General features: G+C 35.8%; 2 protein-coding genes and 1 long non-coding RNA gene across 9 annotated transcripts in view; 2 read left to right on the top strand and 1 right to left on the bottom strand.

The window, feature by feature from the left end:
* The window catches only part of LOC141375382 (uncharacterized), a 39,004-nt gene extending 26,481 nt beyond the window's left edge, over positions 1-12,523 (top strand). The window contains exons 4-5 of one of the 2 annotated variants that reach the window (XR_012383334.1): positions 10,034-11,413; positions 11,487-12,523. This is a non-coding gene — a long non-coding RNA (uncharacterized lncRNA). The remainder of the gene's footprint in view (positions 1-10,033; positions 11,414-11,486) is intronic. The other variant, XR_012383333.1, reaches the window with a different exon arrangement.
* The window catches only part of mindy2 (MINDY lysine 48 deubiquitinase 2), a 45,705-nt gene extending 28,182 nt beyond the window's left edge, over positions 1-17,523 (bottom strand). Inside the window, exons 1-3 of one of the 2 annotated variants that reach the window (XM_073907009.1) lie at positions 16,391-16,459; positions 14,067-14,112; positions 12,555-12,612 (exon numbers count right to left, since the gene is read on the bottom strand). In XM_073907009.1, coding sequence (XP_073763110.1) covers positions 12,555-12,597 — 43 coding nt within the window. In that variant the 5' untranslated portion in view covers positions 12,598-12,612; positions 14,067-14,112; positions 16,391-16,459. 2 annotated transcript variants of the gene reach the window in all.
* A 1,367-nt stretch (positions 17,524-18,890) lies between these two features.
* Positions 18,891-20,056, top strand: part of adam10a (ADAM metallopeptidase domain 10a) — a 78,724-nt gene continuing 77,558 nt past the window's right edge. For 3 of the 5 annotated variants that reach the window (XM_005168897.6, XM_073906889.1, XM_073906888.1), the window contains exon 1: positions 18,891-19,059. In XM_005168897.6, the coding sequence (XP_005168954.2) occupies positions 18,993-19,059 (67 nt within the window). In that variant the 5' untranslated portion in view covers positions 18,891-18,992. 5 annotated transcript variants of the gene reach the window in all.

Here is a 20,056-nt window from a genome sequence, read left to right as displayed (position 1 = left end):
CATTACAAATACTGTGATTTGACTGTGTATACACAGATTGTGATTTCGATGTTAAAACAATATAGTCTGCAGCTCTAAGCCAGTATATTGTTTTGTTTTTGGGAGCATGTTGTCGTATTTTGCACTGGTTGAGTTTTTTTAGTCATCATAGTGTACATGCTGCTGATAATGTGATAACTGAAGTGATTTGATTTAATACACAAGACAGGGGCTCTTTTTTTCTCCAAGTAATTTTAGGAAATATTAAAATTTTAAACTTTTCTTTTTTATTTAATTAAAAACTATTTATTTTGTAATTAACAACAAAACTAAAATCTAGCCCTGCTAAAAGCAAATCAAACCAATACTTAAACAATTCCACAAAAATCTCAACTGTTTTATATAAGCAATATAGCATTTAAAAGCATGCTAATGTGTAAATGTAACGGAATGGGTTGTTACCAAACAGTTTTTAAAACAGCTTTTTGATTTAATTCTTGATTTAAGTCAGAGACGTCTCATAGCTCACTCGCTCAAAAAAGACAATTATAACTTTTAGCAGCTTTAGTTTCACAGTTTCACTTTGGCTCCGTAAACATGCTGTTCACTAACAAATGTGACTCTCAAATTGCTTTGTGCATAGACAGGATCAGAATACCGACATCAATTGCGATAAATGCCCATCAACTATAACCAAAGGCACAGATTAACATTATATCTCATCAAAACAGCAAATTTGGTTTTAATGTAAAATTTCTACTTTCAGTTTAGACAGTCATTCATCTTCATTATACCCAAACTGTATTTTACTTAGCAGCACCGAAAAAAAAAAAAAAACATTTGATTAAAAGTATTTTCAGCTTTAGCATCAAAGTAGGCCAATAATGTGCAAGACAGGGGACTGGAGCTTTTCTCTTTTTGTGGATCAGCCGGTGAGACTGTCAAACTAGCCAAGGGTTTTTGTGTCATTCAGTTACAGTTTTCATCCTTCAGTTCAAATATGTGTGCCTCAATAATAATTAAATAGTTAACAATAATTAAATAATTAAAAATTCAAACAGAGGCCAAATTAAATCTAAACAACATGCACGTATGCCAGATGAAGCTGAGCTACAGGCACATTATGTAGATCTGTTAGTCCAGACGGAGTTGATTTCAATTAGAGTACAGCTGCTACGTGACATTTTAAAAAGACTAAATATTGCTTCAGTCAGACTGAAATCCAACTTGAAGAACATGTAAACATACGATAACTCAAACCACATTTGTGGGGTTATCATTAAAAGTTCAGTTAAATTTTTTTTTACATTTCAGAACAAAAGGGTCTACTGTCCATTGTGTAGCAAAGTATGAAGCACAGTTCACAGAGAAGTCACTTTCAAAACAAGCAGCTTTTTTGTTGGTCAGAGAGAGCAACTTGAACCTAATGTAAAATATGGCAAGTTTGGCAAACTTTTCGCCCTCAAGCAGAATCCTAGATATTGAAATGGCTAAATTTTAACTTCAAAACAGCACATCAGACAAACACTGAAAAATGGATTCATTGGATGTACTACATTTTTTAAAAGTCTAATGAAGCTTTGAAATCTGCATTTTTATTTTATGTTTGACGTAATCTCAACCAAAACATGAAGAGAGTGTGGGACATATTGTAGCTCCTCCCCTTTAAAAAAAACAGCCAATAGCGCTTTATCACAGCTATACCGGTGAGAGTGGTTAAGCTCAAATGCATTAATGAAATCAAATGAGAAACATCTTGAAGGAGGCAGGGCATGTCAGATACTAGAGAGCATTTGATTGGTTATGATTTAACCAAGTTTATATCAGTTTTATATCTTCTAAACGCAAAGTTTTTCACTGTTTTGGAGCACACTAGTTTATAGATATCTAAAATTGTACAATACTGATGCTAACATTTAAAAAACTAATTTTGTATTTCATTGGACCTTGAAGCAAACTGCTTGCAAACAATATGCTGAATTTAAACAAACAAATGAAGTTGAACAATACAACATTTTATTTGTTTGCTTAAATTCAGCTTATATAAATTGTTTGCAACCTGTTACCTAGAGATGTCAAAATTATTTGTTTCTTCGATTTTCTGCACCGCGATGCAGACATGGACAATTCAGTCTCGGTTCATTAATAGATCATCGCGGTTATTATGTACTGATGTCATTTATCTCGCATGATATTTCAGAGTAGAATACTATTCGAACAAGGCGAAGGCGAGCACTTAAAGTGCTCCAACTACTTAAAAAGCAGACAACTGCACACAATTCACTGCACGTGTGTTTGTGGGAGAGTCTTTTACTGACACTGAAGTACAGCAGAAGCAGGAGGCACTATTTCACTGCTAGGAAGAAAATTAAGGCTCTTTCTCTCTCTCTCTCTTTGTCTGTCTGTCTCTCTCACTTTGGACCTTTGAACTGCTGGTGTGTTTGTAAGGAAACTTTTCCTATCCTCTATCGCTATTAAAGTGACACTTGTGGATTCTGACAGTAGTGTGTCAGTAGACCGAGTTTTATCCACGACTATCCGTCTATTACCGATCAGCTGTGATAGTTGCGCAATGTGTACTTTATTACGTGCATACAGTGTCCGCGCTACTCATCGGTGAACAGCACTGACAGTTTTAGAGCTAATCGCAGCTCTTTCTGTTGAGCATGTGAACACAATGACCAATCATAGGGATGTAAGAGCATGCTCGACAACACTTAAATAGCAAGTGGAGTATTATTTACATTTGTTTATTTGCTATAAACACTAATGTTGTTTTCTATGATTAACTTTGAATTTTAATTGAAACATTCAAAAAGAGTGTTTTCTTTGAGCAGGTAAAATTAAAGGTGCAGTTCATATATCTGACTGCTTTTATTAAAGAACAAAATTGTAGTACAAATAATATACTGTAAAATATAAACATATTTAAAAACTTTCATTCAAGAATTCTTGTGTTGTGAAGAAAAAAGTATCATATTAGATGGAAAGCATAGTCATTGCACCAAGGTTTTGAATTGGACCAAATCGATGACATGATAATCGTAATCGACCAGAGTAGGTTCACATCCCTACTGTTACCTTAAAAAAATTTAGTAAATCCAATGAATCATATTTTTCAGTGCAGGCGATAATCACATTATAGTACATCACATCTCAGATATCTCACAACATGATAAACACTGACCCACCCGGTTCACTTTAGTCAGCGAAAACAAGTGCTGGCCAATGGTAACAGACACCAACGGTGCAACACACAGATCTGAAAAGACTCACTAAAGTGTCCGTTGCTGCAGTTAGTCTGGAGAACATAAACATTCAAAAAATCTAAAGGTCTGTTTAGAAAGGCAAAATGGCAGATACTTTTTAATTCCTTCATTCAATAAAAGCAGGTTTTGTTCAGCACACAGAAATAATAATAGATCATTTACAGTTTCACCACCATAAAAAGAAGAGTATTTTCATTTCTTTCTGCTGTTATCTAGAAATGCAAGTGACTCTCAAGGAGCTTCACAATTAATAGTTATAAAACTAAAACAGCTATGACTCCCAAAGGCTTCAACTTTCATTTTGAAAATCAATAAATTGTTCCCTAAATCATGTAGCCCCCTCAAAACAAATACTTCAGAATTCACATTTCGTTTGACCTCTATGCAAGTTTATCATTGTCCTCCTTTTACCATCTTGTCCGAACAAACTCTCCTGCAGACCTGTGATGGGGTCCGGAGAAGAGACAGGGGGCAGCCGTGGCTTCTGGCATGCTGGCAGACATGAGAGGAACTGACCCTGGGTTTTGCTCTAATACCAGAGCACCTGTCATCCGTCTCCTTAACATTCTGAACACACACACAGCTCTAGGTACAGGAGGTCTGCCAGGCTGAACTGACCATTAAAGCACGGTCAAATCACAGTAATAATCTACTTGGTTACAGATATACTGATTCCATCATATCTGTTATCTTTCACAGACTAGTCATTGTATCAATAATTCAGCAACACTGAAATATGTGATCGCACCTGCCATGGTTCAAAACAAACCAGTTCAAAATGCCAGAGGAAGCCTAGATGTTTCTGCTCTGACAAAGCATGAATGTGTGAGAAAGAAGCGTGAAGCTCGGCTGTTTTTATTTTCAGCCCACTCTTTCAGACTCCCGCTTCCTCTGATCAGTGCCAGGAATGCAGCCCAGCACAGGCAGGTTTGTTTGGGCCACTTTAACTTATTTCTGCTCAGCAAAAAAAGCCCTCGGTTCCAACTGCCGCCTCTTCATCTCTCAGTTCCTCACCAGTTGATCTCTTTCTCAGTCAACCTCTCCATCTCTCCCATATTGGGCCTCTACTCTTCTAATTAGAGCTCATTATGAAAATGAAAAAGACGCACATTTATTTTCTGCTCTCGTTCACTTAATTATATCAAGCTGTGAGGGAATAGTTCAGCCAAAAATAAGGATTCTGTCGTTGTTTTAAACCTTTGCTTCAAATATGTATGATTTATTTTCGTTATGATTTCATTTATTATGATTTCACAATGCAGTGACATTTGGTTGTCTATTGAGCTTTTACTGCTTAATCCTAAGAGTTCAGAAACTGCTTACATCATCCTAACTTAACTACTGAAAAGTTCAAGTTGTGACAACTGTGTTTATAAATGATCTTTGTGAAAATTCACAGTGAACATGGTACATTTTGACTCTTGTAGAGTTGCAAGATCCTGCAACTCCATATTAAACTTAAGCTAAACTCTTTATTGTTGAAAAAGACCAAGTCAAAGTATCACAACCTGTACTCATCTACTTCCACTCATCTCTCAATAACAAATGCTTTCGCTTTAACAGATTTCCACCTTAATCTGCCTTTATATGACTATGATAATCCGTTTTGAATACTTAAGCTCCTTCAACATGATTTCTACAGGACTAGATTTTATACTAGGACTAAGGAAGATGGCAACTCCCATAATTACAACCTCAGTCACGGCATCCTCAAACTATGCCAACGTTTGTTGTGAAAATTTTACCTAATGGCAAAAATTACGTACTGTGCCTTTAAGCACGAAGATGCTTAATAAGCATTGTTCAAAATAAATGGATATGGCAACACTTGCTATTACCCCCATGTTAATCAGCTCAATTTTGGGAGTGCATCAGGGTTTGTACGCATACAAAATAATCATTAAGGGTAATGCCTCTGCTGAAACTTTACAATGTGCATGTCGCCAAAGAAAACTGTAGTGGCTGCACTTTTTCATTCTTACTAAGAAAAATTTGTTGTAAAAACAATTTTTACTCAAACACTGCTATAAAATTTCAGATACAAAGAAACACCAAATAACACTGTATTAATAATTAAAGTTGGATGTCTGAAACAAAATGAAGACTGAAATTTAGTTTTCTTGTAAAATTACTTAATCTTTATTGGAAAAAACAATCTTTTTTTTTGCTGGCAAGGAGAAGAGCCTTTTTAGTAGGGCTGCACAATATATTGTTTCAGCATTGATATCACAATGTGATCATTCGCAATTATAATTTTTCATTTTTCAAGTGTTTTTTGAGGCGTGTGACTGTGTGAGGGTTTTAAAAGCATTCAGGCATAAGAAAATATACCATTTGCAACTGAAAAATTAATAACGATTAATTTTATTGAATAGTTTATAAAAGGAATACTATGCAGTATTATTTTTACATTTGATTATTCTATTACTGTAAAATTAAACGGAGTTTTACTCTTCGAAAAACAATAAAATGCTGTATAATTAATTAGCATATTTTTCTTTATATTATTTATCTATGCTTGTAGATTTATTTTATTATATTTTATTCACTCCCCTACATAATTTTCCCAATCAAATTATAATTATATATTCTTTACAAACATTTATTCAACTTATCCATTGAAATTGTATTCATATCGCAATGTATAATTGCAGAATAAAAATAATATCCCAATGTGTATTTTATTTTATATTGTGCAGCCCTACTATTTAGCCTAAAAGGTATTATAATACAGCTTAAAAGATATTAAAGGTTAATTTGCTAATGCAAATACTTTAAATAAAATATCCACTTGTGTTTTATTTTAGAAACTACTGCTAACATGTCTCTAAAAAAAAACCTAAGAAAAATCTATTTTAGAGCTGTAAGAAAATGACACTGAAAATTTTACTCAAAGTGTGTACTTACTAACTGCCAATCCACTGAACCAATTAGGACTTTGAATAGTCTTTAAAAAAAAATACCAAAAATGTATTATCAAAGTTTTGATAACACTTTAAATCAAACTGAAAAATATAATGAAATAAAAACTCAAGCTTTTACTATAACGAATGAACGAGGTAATTTACAATAATCAGTCTTCAGATATCTTTGGAAGATGACACTCAAGTAAGCCGTCATAAAAATGTAGGACACTTGCTGCATTTTTGCTGGCAAGCCTTTACACAATGTTTTCAGCCAAAAACTGTACAGTTTTGCCTCTTCATTTACACGACAACAGAGTTATTGTGACTGAAAACTGATTTTTGTTGTGTCCCAGGAAACACCCAGAAATGAGAGGCTTTGAAAACTGATGTCATACGCATGCATGGTACATGTTTAGGGAGGTGTAAATTAAAGGCAAGCGCAAACAAACATAACAATGGCGGAGTACATGGTAGTGTTGCTCAAGTGACTGCTAAAACTTACTCAGCAAAGAGTGGACTTACTTCACATCACACACAAAGTCAAATACACATCAACCAACAACTGCAGTGTTGTCGCATAAATAGGGCGGGGCGATTTGGCCTAAAATCCAAATCTCGATTAATTAAACATGTTTAACTTGATTACGAGTTTATTACACTTATTTTATGCTTATTATGGAAATTACGCAGCTTCCAATCATTCAGTCAATGTAGTGCAAAGTAAGACTCAAGAATGGGTCCATCATACTTGACAAGAGATCAGATGAGATCAGCCTTTAACAAAGTGGGATAACGTGACTCCACATGCGGTAAGGAAAGTAATTGAAAAAAAATCGTCCTGGAAAAAATTTGGTCGATTATAGGTTCTGAATGTCGATTTGGATTACTTTACGATTAATCGCCCAGCACTACATGTAAATGTGAATTTTTTTTAAAGGGAAAGATTTTTCTTTTTTGGCCACATTGTTGTCATGTAAATATATTCTATCTTGCTCTAGGAATTGCATGAAAAATACTGACTGGTCCAATTTAGGGAAAAACTATCCTTTTGTGTTCCACAAATGTAATATGACAATTTACATGCATGTATGTATCAATTTTGCTTTGCATCACTTTAAACCATCAGTGTAAAAGAATTGCTAGGGTTATGCGCACACACACTACAGCATTTTCACCGTAAATGAACAGTAACTGAAATGAACCTTGATCAAATCAGATGAGACTGTGCAGTTGTCAGGGTTTGTTCATGGGCCACTGACTTTGCCTTGAAATGAAACACTAACAGTGCTGTAAAGTACAGCAGAGAGGCAGAGTGAGATAGATGCTGTCTAATGGAGTTAAACAGCTTACTGCACCTAGTGAAGAGAAAAGCAATTTACAGATGCCCGTGTAGCTAACTATGGATGGTCTCATAGAGCTTAAGTGAGATTGCTCTTTTTGAACAGACATCGCTCTGAGTTGTGATGGAAATACCTTAAAAGAAACATTCAGAAGGTCACATGATCAACAGCAAATGTAAAAAGTGTCCAGCTGGCACACTCTCCATCTGACACAAGTTTGTGTCTAGGGGGTTTTCGTGTCCTATATGTCAGGCGGGCTTTAAAACATATTTGTGGGTGTCTTTATGAACAGCTCAGCAATATGAGGAGTGCTTCAGAGAGGTCTCTGGACAAACAGCTGGGAATGGGGTGTGTTTGGCCTCAAGCATTTTCAATGTAATCAAGTTTTCTAAGCAGACCTCACACACTCTTATCTGTGGTGGGTTATGTTTCCTACCTGAGGCTGTTGTACCCTTGTCACTTTTTCCTTATTGCACATCATGTTTTCCTGACTTATTGCATGTTCATTCAAAAATGGAGCTGGGATGTAATTGTTTTATACACAATAAATCTGTCAAAGTCATAGTAACGTTTAATACTATAATAGTAAATGTTTAGTTATCTATTCAGTTCTCTATTTAACATAACGTCAAATAAAAAATATATATAAAAAACCTTTTTATTTTAGCAAAATGGCAAAGAAATAATTCTCATTTTATGATTAAAACTAACTGATTAAAAACATAATTTGCACAAAAAAACAATTATAAAAATGCTAAAAAATTACAACAAAACGGATAATTAAAATACAATACAAAACAAAATGTTATTGTCAGACTTGCATCTGAAATTTTACTTGCATAACAGCATGATAAATACTCCTTACAAAGAAACAAAGACATACAACAAATATATATATATATATATATATATATATATATATATATATATATATATATATATATATATATATATATATATATAAATTTTTGTTTGTTTAACAGAGCAAGAATTTTCAAAGTATGTCTGATAATATTTTTTCTTCTGGAGAAAGTCTTATTTGTTTTATTTCATCTATCAGTTTTTAATTTTTTAAAAAAATCAGTTTTTAATTTTTTAAAAAAATTAGTTTAATTTTTTTAATAATTGAGGAGGGCTAATCATTTTGACTTTAACTGTATAATTGATTTTACACGCACCTTATTTAGCTCCAAGACAGCCTGCATGTACAAATGACTTTTTTAATTTCACTTTATTAGAAATATGTGACTTTAAATTGACAGTTAAACTTTAATGGTATAAATTCATGATTCAAAACATGATTAGGGTTCGAAATGATGCTCCTTGCCATCCTTGTGAGGTTCTTGTAATAATCAACTTTGTGTTTACACTCACAGACAGACTCACAGAATTACAACACTGCAGAACATTAAAAAATGTTCAAGAATATTTTTTCGATGCTTCAAAAGACCTAAGATGATGAAAAAAATATGTTTTATCTTGTTACACACATTATCCTGTGTGTCTTACTAGACAGAAAATTGTTGTAGAGAAAAATTTGTGTTTAATTTCTGAATATTTATAAATATTGGAGTAAGTTAATATCTTTTCAGTTCCTTTAACAAACACTCACTGCATTTTAGCAGTTGGAAGCTATAATACAGAATATTGAACTGAAGTTAGACTACAAAATTAAACTGCAAATCAAATTGAAATCGCAATATCTGTTAAAAAATGCAATTAAATATTTTCCACAAATCGCAGAGAATTATTATTATTTTTTTAGCATTTCAACAATTTTTAAGTTAAAATTATATTAATATATAATATATTTAGCTACATCATCTGCCATACAAACAGAGCAGATTGATAATCGCTAATCGAAGTGGATGAATGCCATGCATGCAAAAGTTAGTCAAGTTTTAAACCTGAAATATATTCACCATAGTGACCACACCCATGTAAGGAATGACATCTCGATACCACATCCTCTGCGGTCACAACCACTGCACTTGATGAGGGGGTGAACAAGGCGCAAGCTTGCAAAGATCACAAAGTCTATATAGTTACTAGAAAGATTCCAGTATGTGAATTCAGCAAAGATTACACATTTGATGCACTGTTGTCAATGATGTTCCACTTTAGATAAAAGCATCTGCTAAATGACTAAATGCACTTTTAAAGGTCTTCAAGGAGTGTTAAAAGAAACCATTGGACCTCTGAACAACACCTCCACAGCTGATATCTATCTTCATTTCATACTTGGCATTACTGGAGTGTGCGAGTCAAAATAAAAAAACTGCTTACAGTTAAACAGTCATCGTAGGGTTTTACAACATTCAGATCTGATCAAACAATTTCAGTCACAAGGTTTGTTTTATAAACATCTGACTGGCATACTTTCTTTATATGAAGTACAGTACTTTTTGAATGAATTCCATCAATGATATTTATTCAGTACTACAGACAGATGAGTATAAAAAAGTCAACTGTTTTGAAAGCAGTGTGAGAAAGTGAGGCAAGTGTTTCACTGCAGTAATGCAACACTTCTGTGTTCCAGGTCAACATGCCACATTGGAAATAGGAATCTGGATTGTGTGACGTTACAAGAGGACAAGCCCCTGGGTATTTCCCTGATCTGGTGCTGTCCATCAGCACCTAAAGACATATCACATTTTCTGCTTCTCTGATGTTTATTGAACTCACAACACAGTCTCATTTGATTTAGGTCCTACTTTTAACTAATATTAAGGGCGTACTCACACTATGTCCAGTTGCCTTGAACCGGGCCAAAGCACGCTTGTCCCCCCTCCAGTCTCCTTCGACGGCCCGCACTCACATTACATTTGGGACTGGGCACGCTTACGATGCTGCGCTGTTCAGAAGTGCTCTCGCTCAGCACAGTGGAGGTTTCTTTAGGTTTATCATTTAAGTCATGCAGTGGCACACAGTCAAATATTTTGCCGAACAGATCAGCCACTTTTGACGCTCATAAACAATCATAAAGTCCTCGTGTTGCAGGAATTAGGAGGTTTCCTGAAGGTGCAGCTGTCGTGCAGTGAGGGGTTAGCGTCTTTAATAAACTACAACGTTTTGCGTTCATTTAACAGTAAGAGTGATAATTTAATCCTTATGAAACAGTCCTTTAAAAGTCATGTCTCGCTTTCAGTTTCAGGCTTAGGCGCGGTTTGCACTCACACGCAAGCGTACAGCACCAAAGCCCAAGTAACCGTGCTCTGGCCCACCTCTTCCAACCGGGCCAGGGGCGGCCAGGTGAACCGCACCTGAGCCAGATTCAGAGCACTCACAATTCTTAAATCATCCGCGAAATGGGCCTGGGCACGGTTCGGATAGCATTGTGCGAGTACGCCCTAAATTAATAGTTCTCCCTAAAAATGGAATTTCTGTCATGATTTGCTCACCCTTGAATTGTTCCAAACCCATTTGACTTTTTTTTTTTCAAAATAAGATAAGGTGAAGAATATTGGAAACATGTATCCACTGAATTCTATAGTATAGTACTAGGCATATCAATGGTTGTGGGTTTCCAACATTCTTTACTAAATCTTATGTTGTGTTCAACAAAACAAAAAAACACTCACATTGGTTTGGAACAAGTCAAGGAAAAGCAAATGATGACGAAATTTTCATTTTTGAGTGAACTATGCTTTTAAAAAGTGTTTTGGTTGTTCAGAAAAGATGAAGGAAATATTTTAATGTCTTTTGTGTTCACTTTTGACCACTTTCAGCATTAGGGAAGGGTGTCTGGGTAGGTGTATTTATGAGCCTTTTCTAATCTTTCAAGCTAACACTGTGCATGCAATTGAAAATTGAAGGTTTTCCTCAGACAGCACAAAACGATGTGGGTTAACCCAACATCAACATATGGCTAACAGCACTCAGAGACAAGAATGTATGTTCTGTCTTTCCACACCAGCAGGTGATCATATCGGGTACTAGTGCTGCACACACACAAACTGTAAACAAAGCTGCTTTACGTTCCATTTTCACAGTACTTATGCTCATCAAAGAGGAATTCCCTTGTGCAATTATGTCTGATAGTATGGTAATTCATATAGTTTTCAAACATTTAAGCAAAATAACAATGTGTCACTTTTTTTTTTTGTTTTTGCGCTCTGATTCGTGGTTGAACAGCCAATCAGATTGCTCTCATTCACCAATGGCTGACACCAATTCTACATGGTAAATCAGGCAAACTTCCTTCGACGTGAGCCCAACAGGAGGTGATGTGTGGAAAACAGCAAGCAAACTAGCCTGCCAGACACTGTCAGCTTTGTATCTCAGCCTTTAGAATCAGGACTGATTAGATTGCATTGGTTTTCACTTGATTTTTCATACAAAGTTTAAAATCTGTCTGGCTAGAATGCTTAGCACATCCCTTGCCATGTAAGATTCAGACAAGTCAAGTAGGCAGATTTTAAGGGTTATTGTGTGCCCGTTTGAATGCATCTCACCACAGGAGTGTCTACTCTACAAAAGCAATCTGGTCAGATCTGTTTTTGACAACCTCTGGAGGTGGTTAACAGCTGACAAGCTCAAAATGATTCATCCACTGTTTACACCTGTAATTAGCATTGTCCACTTGAGACTAGACTGCCAAAAATATGTCTTAATATCAGATGGAAAGTAGATGTGACCTCTTGAAGCCATAGAAAAGCTCAGATTTTCATGTTGAAGCGCATGCCTAGCAGAGAGTATATGCTGAAATTACACTACACAATCCTATAATTAGGATGACATGACTAGCTTTTGCATAGTTCTTACTGTAATTTGGTGTCCTAAGTGGATAAATTTACATTTTATTTTTGGGAACGAACTAGCAATTAGTGACATGAAGCTGCAGGCAGAAGTAGCCAGAAACACTCAAGCATAACTTTCCCATAATTGTGCTGTCAGCCCATATATTCATGTCGGCAACTTTTCTTTATTGGCTCTTCAAATTAAATATGACTTGAAACATCGACCATCTTCTACAGATCCCTCAAGCGCACAGATTCTGTGTCACTTCAACAAAACCATGTCAAGAAAATCCACAATTGTGATGCAAATGAAATGCTCACCCAGATATTCCATCAGCTGCTCTGCCGTTATCATTTCCATCATTGGTGGCAGCTTAACCTGTGTCAGAAACAGAGAGAAATTGTTTTAAAACCAGGTTAAATGACAAACGGCACATGGCCATATATGAGACATCTTTTCCTTGGAAAATGATGTTATATAACAGACTTACACATAAGGCTGTGTATATGAGCTGCTGTATCAGCTAAAATGCACTACGAGAAGAGAAAGACTAAGAAAAAACATCTTAAAAACAGCATGAATGTGGCTATCATCTCCAGAAGATGCCAGTGGCTTTTAAAGCTGAAAAACATAGTGCCTCTTTTTTTCAAGATGAAAGACTGAGCACTGAAATAGCGCCTCATGTGCCTGCCAACTCACTGTCATAGCCAATAATTAAATGTCATCTTTATAATGCAAATGAGTCCAGGGCTGAAAGCCAGAAGTTATTGGTGTCTGTAAAATGACTGTTTAGGACCAAACAAAAATACTGTTATGCATCTAAAATTCACAACAAAGTGGATGCTGTTTAAAAATCTGGAGGAGAGAAATAATCTGAAAATAAAAACACAAAATGATCACTAATTTTGCGCAAAACATTATTATTAAACACATTTTTATAATAATAAAATAATTTATTTATTTTAAAAAGCATGTTTCATCTCTGCAAATTTCTTTTGTTTGCTTCTTTTATTGGCTACAGATTTGCATTAAAAAAAGCAATGATTAACCCTAATGTGCTGTTGGGGATGTTTTCATCCACTCTGAGGTGATTTTGTGTCTTTATTTGGCCATATCCTTTTCTGTGTTTCAGCTAGCAGAATGATTTTTGTTGTCAAATCTTATTTTGACACGTATTTTGAGAAAATGCTTTGAATTATAAACAAAATTTAACAATACACTCTGGGCAAATTTATTAGCCTTTTTGTTATGTTTGGGATAAAACTGCTGTAAAAATGCATCAGATAGATTTTTTTTTTCAATTTCGCTTGGCATAAATCTATCAGTCTTGATCAAAACTACTAAATTGTTAAGAAAATTACAGGATTTTAACTCTTTAATTGCCAAATTCATAAATAATGTCACTGGTTTCACACAAAAAATGTTGTATTTTTACTATAAACAGGTATCGTGGACTGGATTTTTTTTTTTAGCTTTTTTCAAAGTCCTGGACATGTGAAACAATATTACCTTTGATGCATTGTTTTTGATTCATTTTAATTTTTTCCATCATAATTTACTGTTGGTAGCTGATTTTTCCCTATTGACTTCCATTATAACCACAAAACTATGACACCATATAATCATGCATTTTTGATTGTTGGTGGTTTTCCCTATTGGGAAGAGGTCAAATTCGTAATTTTTACTGTTGATCATCAGTTTGCACCATTAACCCCTTAGATAGGCCTGTGCAAAAAAAAAGCTTAGTTTCTGGATTTTATGGAGTATAACAGCCGATTAAAGCGTGTGTACATGTGTCTAGGAGAATGTGAGAATGACCTTTTCGCACTTACCTTGATGTGTCTGAGAAAATCAAAATATGCATCTCAGCTCTCAGAACTACATGGAGTAAACAAAAACAAAGATTGTGTATTCATGCACCATCAAATGTGGTTATAGTCAATAGGGCAAAAACAGCCACCAACAGTTAATTAGGGAGAAAAAAATGCCAAGGTTGTTACTAATCGTTCACATGTCCAAGACTGTTATAAAAGGTTAAAAATCCAGTCCACAATTACTTTTTTTATTGAAGATATGTCATTTTTTTGTGTGTTTTTTTTCCACCAAATCAGTGACATCATTTGTGAACTTGGCAATCAAAGTTAAAATCCTGTACTTTTTTTAAACAATTTAGTATTTTTGATCAGGACTGTTGATTAACAGATATATGCAAAAAAAAAAAAAGGAAAAAAAAAGAAAAAAAGAAATCTCATGCATTTTTATTGCAGTTTAATTCAGTGGATGTTTTCATCCCAAACGTAACAACAGCATAGTAAATTTGAGCAGTGCACAAGGGTTAACACTGACGAGTTATGAAAATAAACAAAATAATTATAATCAGCAGTAAAGTGCACATTTAGCTAGCTCCTATTTGTCCTCCTATAGTGTTTTAACGTACTTTATACTGTCCCCTGATGGCCTAAATGAATTCAATTTCTGACAGCTAGATGCATGGGTTGTATTGCAGACTGTTTCATCACTCAAGCACTTGTTTAGACATTTTACTTGTGCCCATTCTCTATTAGACTTACTAGGGAAAATCACATGCTTACTCTTCCATACCATCCCTGCATAAAGGAAGTGTATTATACCTAATATATAAAATTAACTTTGCCAACTGCAAGTGGGTCATGAGACGTCAACATGGGATTAATCTGCACAAGAATAAAGGCTCATTCACACGACAGCAAGATAACTATATTAGCATAGCATCCACTACAGCAGTCAATATCATCTTGTTTATAAGCATGCACTGTAGTTTAAATGTCTGTTGTTGTGACACCGGTGGTCATTAATTGAACTGCATCCAACAACTTATTGCTTGTGCTTGCTTCTCAGTTCCCCTATGCACTCAATGGTACTATAAATGTTCAGAGGAATGAATGATACATGTGTTGTGTGCTTTTTTCTCAAACATGGCAGTGGTGAGAAATCAGCCGTTCAGAAAGCACATGATCATGGTGATGCTCCTGCGCTGGCTTTATGTCAACAGATTAAGTCATTAAAATTACCCTTTTGATAGTTTCATTATAAAGTATTTGAGACTATAGACTACAGTAGGCATGGGATGATAACCGTTTTCAAGGTATACCGCGGTTCGGAAAGTCAAAGTTTTAAAACCGCCAAAGTTTTCTGTAATATCGTTTCTACGTTATATATAAGATTTTTTATTTACGTTTTTTTTAGGATAACAGTATGTCCAGCAGAAAATATATCCAAAGATGCCGTTTTAAATTGTAAAGAAATGTGTGTTTTTGAAACTAATGAAGACAAGCAGAAGTCAATGATTTATTTGAATTGTTTAGCCTGACATGTTTACTGCTCGAAAATATTTTAAAAGTTTCTCAAGATAATACATATTGTGTTCAAAGGGGAAAAAATGTTTCGTTTTTTTACCCAGACATTTAAAAAGAGCATATATTAGAGCAGTAATCACAGTACTGTGAAACTGTGGTATTATTATGCGAGTTATCATATACAGTCAGAAAGTTATACCGGCCATGACTGTAGTTTAAATAAATTCCTTTTATTTGCATGACACTGACATTACAGTACAGAGTGGTTCTTTTGGGATTTTTTTCTGACCAATGACCATATGTTCATGTTTTATTGAATGGAAGAGAGACTCTCGGGAACGGGTGTAAATGTCACATCCTGTTGATTTTCCTGGTTAAAAACATAGTCCCTAAAACAAAAATCATTCTACAAGTAGACATAGACAGACTAGAAAGCCAGGGAGGGTCTCATTTTTAGAAGTTTCATTACACGCTATTTATACATTGGCAATATTTCTTATTGATCATCCGCTAGTAAAACATAATCTTAAAGTGATTCCAGCAGGACATTAATTATCTGTGCTATCGTAGTTAAAGCTGCAGTGTGGACTTACTTTATGACTTTAAAACTCCCATCTCGCAAAGACCAATATGAGAGAACTACCTATGAGCAATTATTCAATATCAGTAACAAATGAACTGGTGTCTTGTAACTTATGGTAGGCTATACTTAATAGACATACACTTGACAATTAAAAAAATTCAAAGCACAGTGCAAAACAAACAGCAGCAGATGAGCGATAGTATGACCTGTCAAACAAGAAGCCTCTCATCATATTTACCTTCCATGACAATAGCAGGACATTCATAATAGCCAGCAGCGGGCACGGCCCGTTCTCGTTCTGTGTGATGATCGGAGTGTTCTCCTCCTTCCACTTTATCCACTTGATTTGGTAAAACGACTGACCGGTCACCCTGTCTTTGGGACAGGGGATTTTCGTCCCCTCGGCCCCGTATTCACTCTGAATAGCCAAAGCCAGTCCCTTCTCCTCCAGTCCTTCACTGTTGAGGTCTGAACTCGGACAGGAGTTCAGGTTGGAGAAGGACTCGAGTGAATCAAAGCTGCGGGACTCTCCCGCGATGCTGGGCTCACTCCCACTCGGGGGACCCTCGGAAACGGTGTGATCGTTTGAATTAGGGCTCGCAGATTTTGCTTTGTCCGGACACAAATAAGCAGGCTTGGACACCTTCGTCGCTTCTCCGTCTAAACCGTCCGCTTGCACATTATTGATGTCGGGTTTCTCTCCCGTGAGGTTGTTTACTAACTTTGAGGTGCCACCCTCCTTATTCCCAGCAGCGGTCACCGGCGACTCGTATCCCATTCCGTTGCTCAGCTGATCGGCCGCATCGGGCGACAGTGTCTCCGGTAAAACGCTGGTTTTACCGTGTGTGGTTTTGCTCACCGTCTCAGCAGCATCTGATGTCTGTGTGCAGGGTGTAGCATTAGCACCGCTAGCACTTGCACAAGTACTCAAAGTCTCTCTCTTCTCGCAGACATCTTTCATTCCGCCGGCTGTTTTGATATCTGCAGGCTCCGCGGGAATAGCGGTGCACAGGACACTTCCTCCTGCGTCTCGATGAGGGTTTGCATTCTTCTCCATTTCGCTGAACGCATCGACGACAACCTTTAACTAGATGGCAAGCTCCAGTCTCAGCTCCGACGACGCCATGACATCTCCACCTCTGACGTCATCCCTTCATGGACCCTTATTTACCGAGCCCGACTATTCACAACCACCGACTGTATGTCATTTTTACTAGCAACTTAAAGGGGTAGTTCGCCTAAACACCAGAATTATGTCATCGTTTCTTCAATGTGATGTAGTTCCAAACTTGTACGATTTTTGTGTTGTTTTACTTATATTATTAGAATAAACTATTCTGATTAGAATAAACTATTCTGAGAGGACAAATGTGGACTGAGGTTGTCATATATTCATTTCTTTCGGTGATGCACATAAAAGGTATGCAGGATTGTTGAAGAAAATAGTCATTCAAGCCTGTATGCAACCTTTAAAATAATGGTCGCCCTGTAACAACTTTAAAGAATTACTTTCTGTGAGCAAAGGTGTTGCTTTTCTTTTTCAGGCCATTTTTGGTCGTTGATTTGTTTTATTGTTTTCTTTATTTTGTATATTATGTATTATTTATATTCATGACAAAATATTAAAATAAATGTGTAGATTTTTTATCCAGATTACTCTCACAAAAGTATGCACGCGATAGATTAATGTAATCTTTCGTAGATTTGTAATTTCTCCTCACATATGGTGGTCACGTGTGAAAGACAGTACGTTTTCATGGACATTGACGTGACATCACGCAGTGTATTCCATAATAAACCACAATAAACCCGTTTAGTAATGCTTATATTCACCGCACGGTGGCAGCATTGACCTAGTTAGTTGATTTGGGTATTGTTTGTACCCTTGTGTTTGTGTTCTTTGGGTATATTAGATCCCTGACGAGAGGTAAATCTGACAAAACCTTTCATTAGGAACGTTTTAATAGACGTTTTCTATGAAACCATGCCAACACATGTTTAATTTTTGGTTACAATGATTTAACTACAGTGACTATGGAGGTTTTATTTGGAGTAAAATCATTGTGACAACAAACTAACTGTGATTTTGAACTATTGAACTATAATATTTGTAGCATAACGGTGTTAAAACAAGTGGCTATGACACATTTACTATAATAAAACCATGGACAATTTTCGAGATGGTAGTTTATAAAAGTGTAAATGGTTTTTATTCAAAAAATTATTTTTGTCAGGGTTAGAAGTTTGGTTAGTCGAGATTAAAAGTAAAAAAAAAATTACTGTAACAGTTGAAGTGGATGCAAGTTTGCATTTAGCTAAGGTTGAGTGAAATATAAACTACAAACTGTACCTTGATTTTCAGATTTAATATCTGAAAAAAATATCACCTTTATCTATGACAGAATTTATTCATTTATTTATTATGTTGTTCATTCATTCATTCATTCATTCATTCATTCATTCATTCATTCATTCATTCATTTATGCTAGAACTATACAGACACGTACACGCATTTGGCTGGAGAAAACAACTCAGAGAACCACACCCAATTATACTTTCAGTTTTAAACGGCAGTAATTGTCTTCTCTAATACAATTTATGTCATTAAGTTCAACAGAAGTCTCGACATTATATTGTCTTTCTGGCTGTTTTATGAGGCCGTGGGCGGGGTTTCCCCCTCTCTGCCTGCGCATGACGTCAGGCCGTTAGAGACAAGCGCGGAGCCGCAGCAGCCGTCACTCGCGCGCACACACATACACAAACGCTCATCAAGGGCGACTGCGCCTTTAAGACCCTCTAAACTAACAACCAAACCAGCCTCGGTGTCAATGTACGAGCGATGAATTTACTCGATATGGTTTTGTTTAAACTCCTGATATTGTTATACTGCTTAAGCGACTCTAACGGTAAGTGGGTTTTGCTTTAGTTTCTGGAAAAAGTGACGGTTAATCGGATTGTGCTTTAGCTGAAGCTAGTACGGGAGGGGTGAACATAGAGAGTGCGGAAGTGAAAGCAAACAGTAAAAATAAACAACTTATATTGTAAAACACGTGGAATTTGTGGTTTATTCGTGTTAGAGTATTAGCAGTGAACAGCGTGGTGAGGTATTTTCGTACTGACTTTGAGTGGGACGTTTCAGAGGAATGACAATATATGTTTAGCTAACGTTAACTGTCAAAGGCAGCCTGGCTAGCTAACTTAACTGGTGTAGAGAAAGACGGATGAGAAATAAATTCAATTTGTACTTGTTTGCATGTCTAATGTGTTATTTTTGAAGTGCGATGTCGAGTTCGTAGTGTTTGTGAGTTAATGTCTGAAAATACACGAGGACGAAATTAAAACTACACGCCTTTCCTGAAATCACTCACACGCAGGAGTCGGGTGGTGTTTTTACTTGACTAGTTCACAAGTCTTATACAGACGTAATTTTAATGAAAATACAGATTTTCTTATCAAAAATGTCTCAGAAGTTAATACAAAAGTCTAATAACCTTCACTTTCTATCATGTGTTGTTCACTGTTTGAGTTTGGTTTTGGTCTGTGGTCTAGTTATAATAACATTGTTTACCAACAATAGAAGTATGTTGTACGCCTCCCCTTTAGCTACTTGTGTAGCCTTGGCTGTGTGTTGCTGCCGCACACAGACGTTGCAGTTACTTAAAGAAATACTTTTCAACGTAAATTGTTATACGCTTCCAGTAAATTCAGATTTTTGCTGAAACTGTGTGCCCTTGCTGTCAGACAGGAAGTGATGACGTTTCAGTAGTACTTGTATGTCATTCTGTTTGTGTTAAATTCATTTGTCCTATTTAGCTGTCTGGGTGTTCGAAACAAGTCTATATTCCAACGAAGAACAGAACCAAGGCGTTTATTTTTGTGTATTTGTATTGTGTATTTTTTAGT

The sequence above is a fragment of the Danio rerio genome, chromosome 7 (genome assembly GCF_049306965.1).
Source record: "Danio rerio strain Tuebingen ecotype United States chromosome 7, GRCz12tu, whole genome shotgun sequence".
Taxonomy (NCBI): Eukaryota; Metazoa; Chordata; class Actinopteri; order Cypriniformes; family Danionidae; genus Danio; species Danio rerio.
This window is presented reverse-complemented; position numbering and strand designations above follow the sequence as displayed.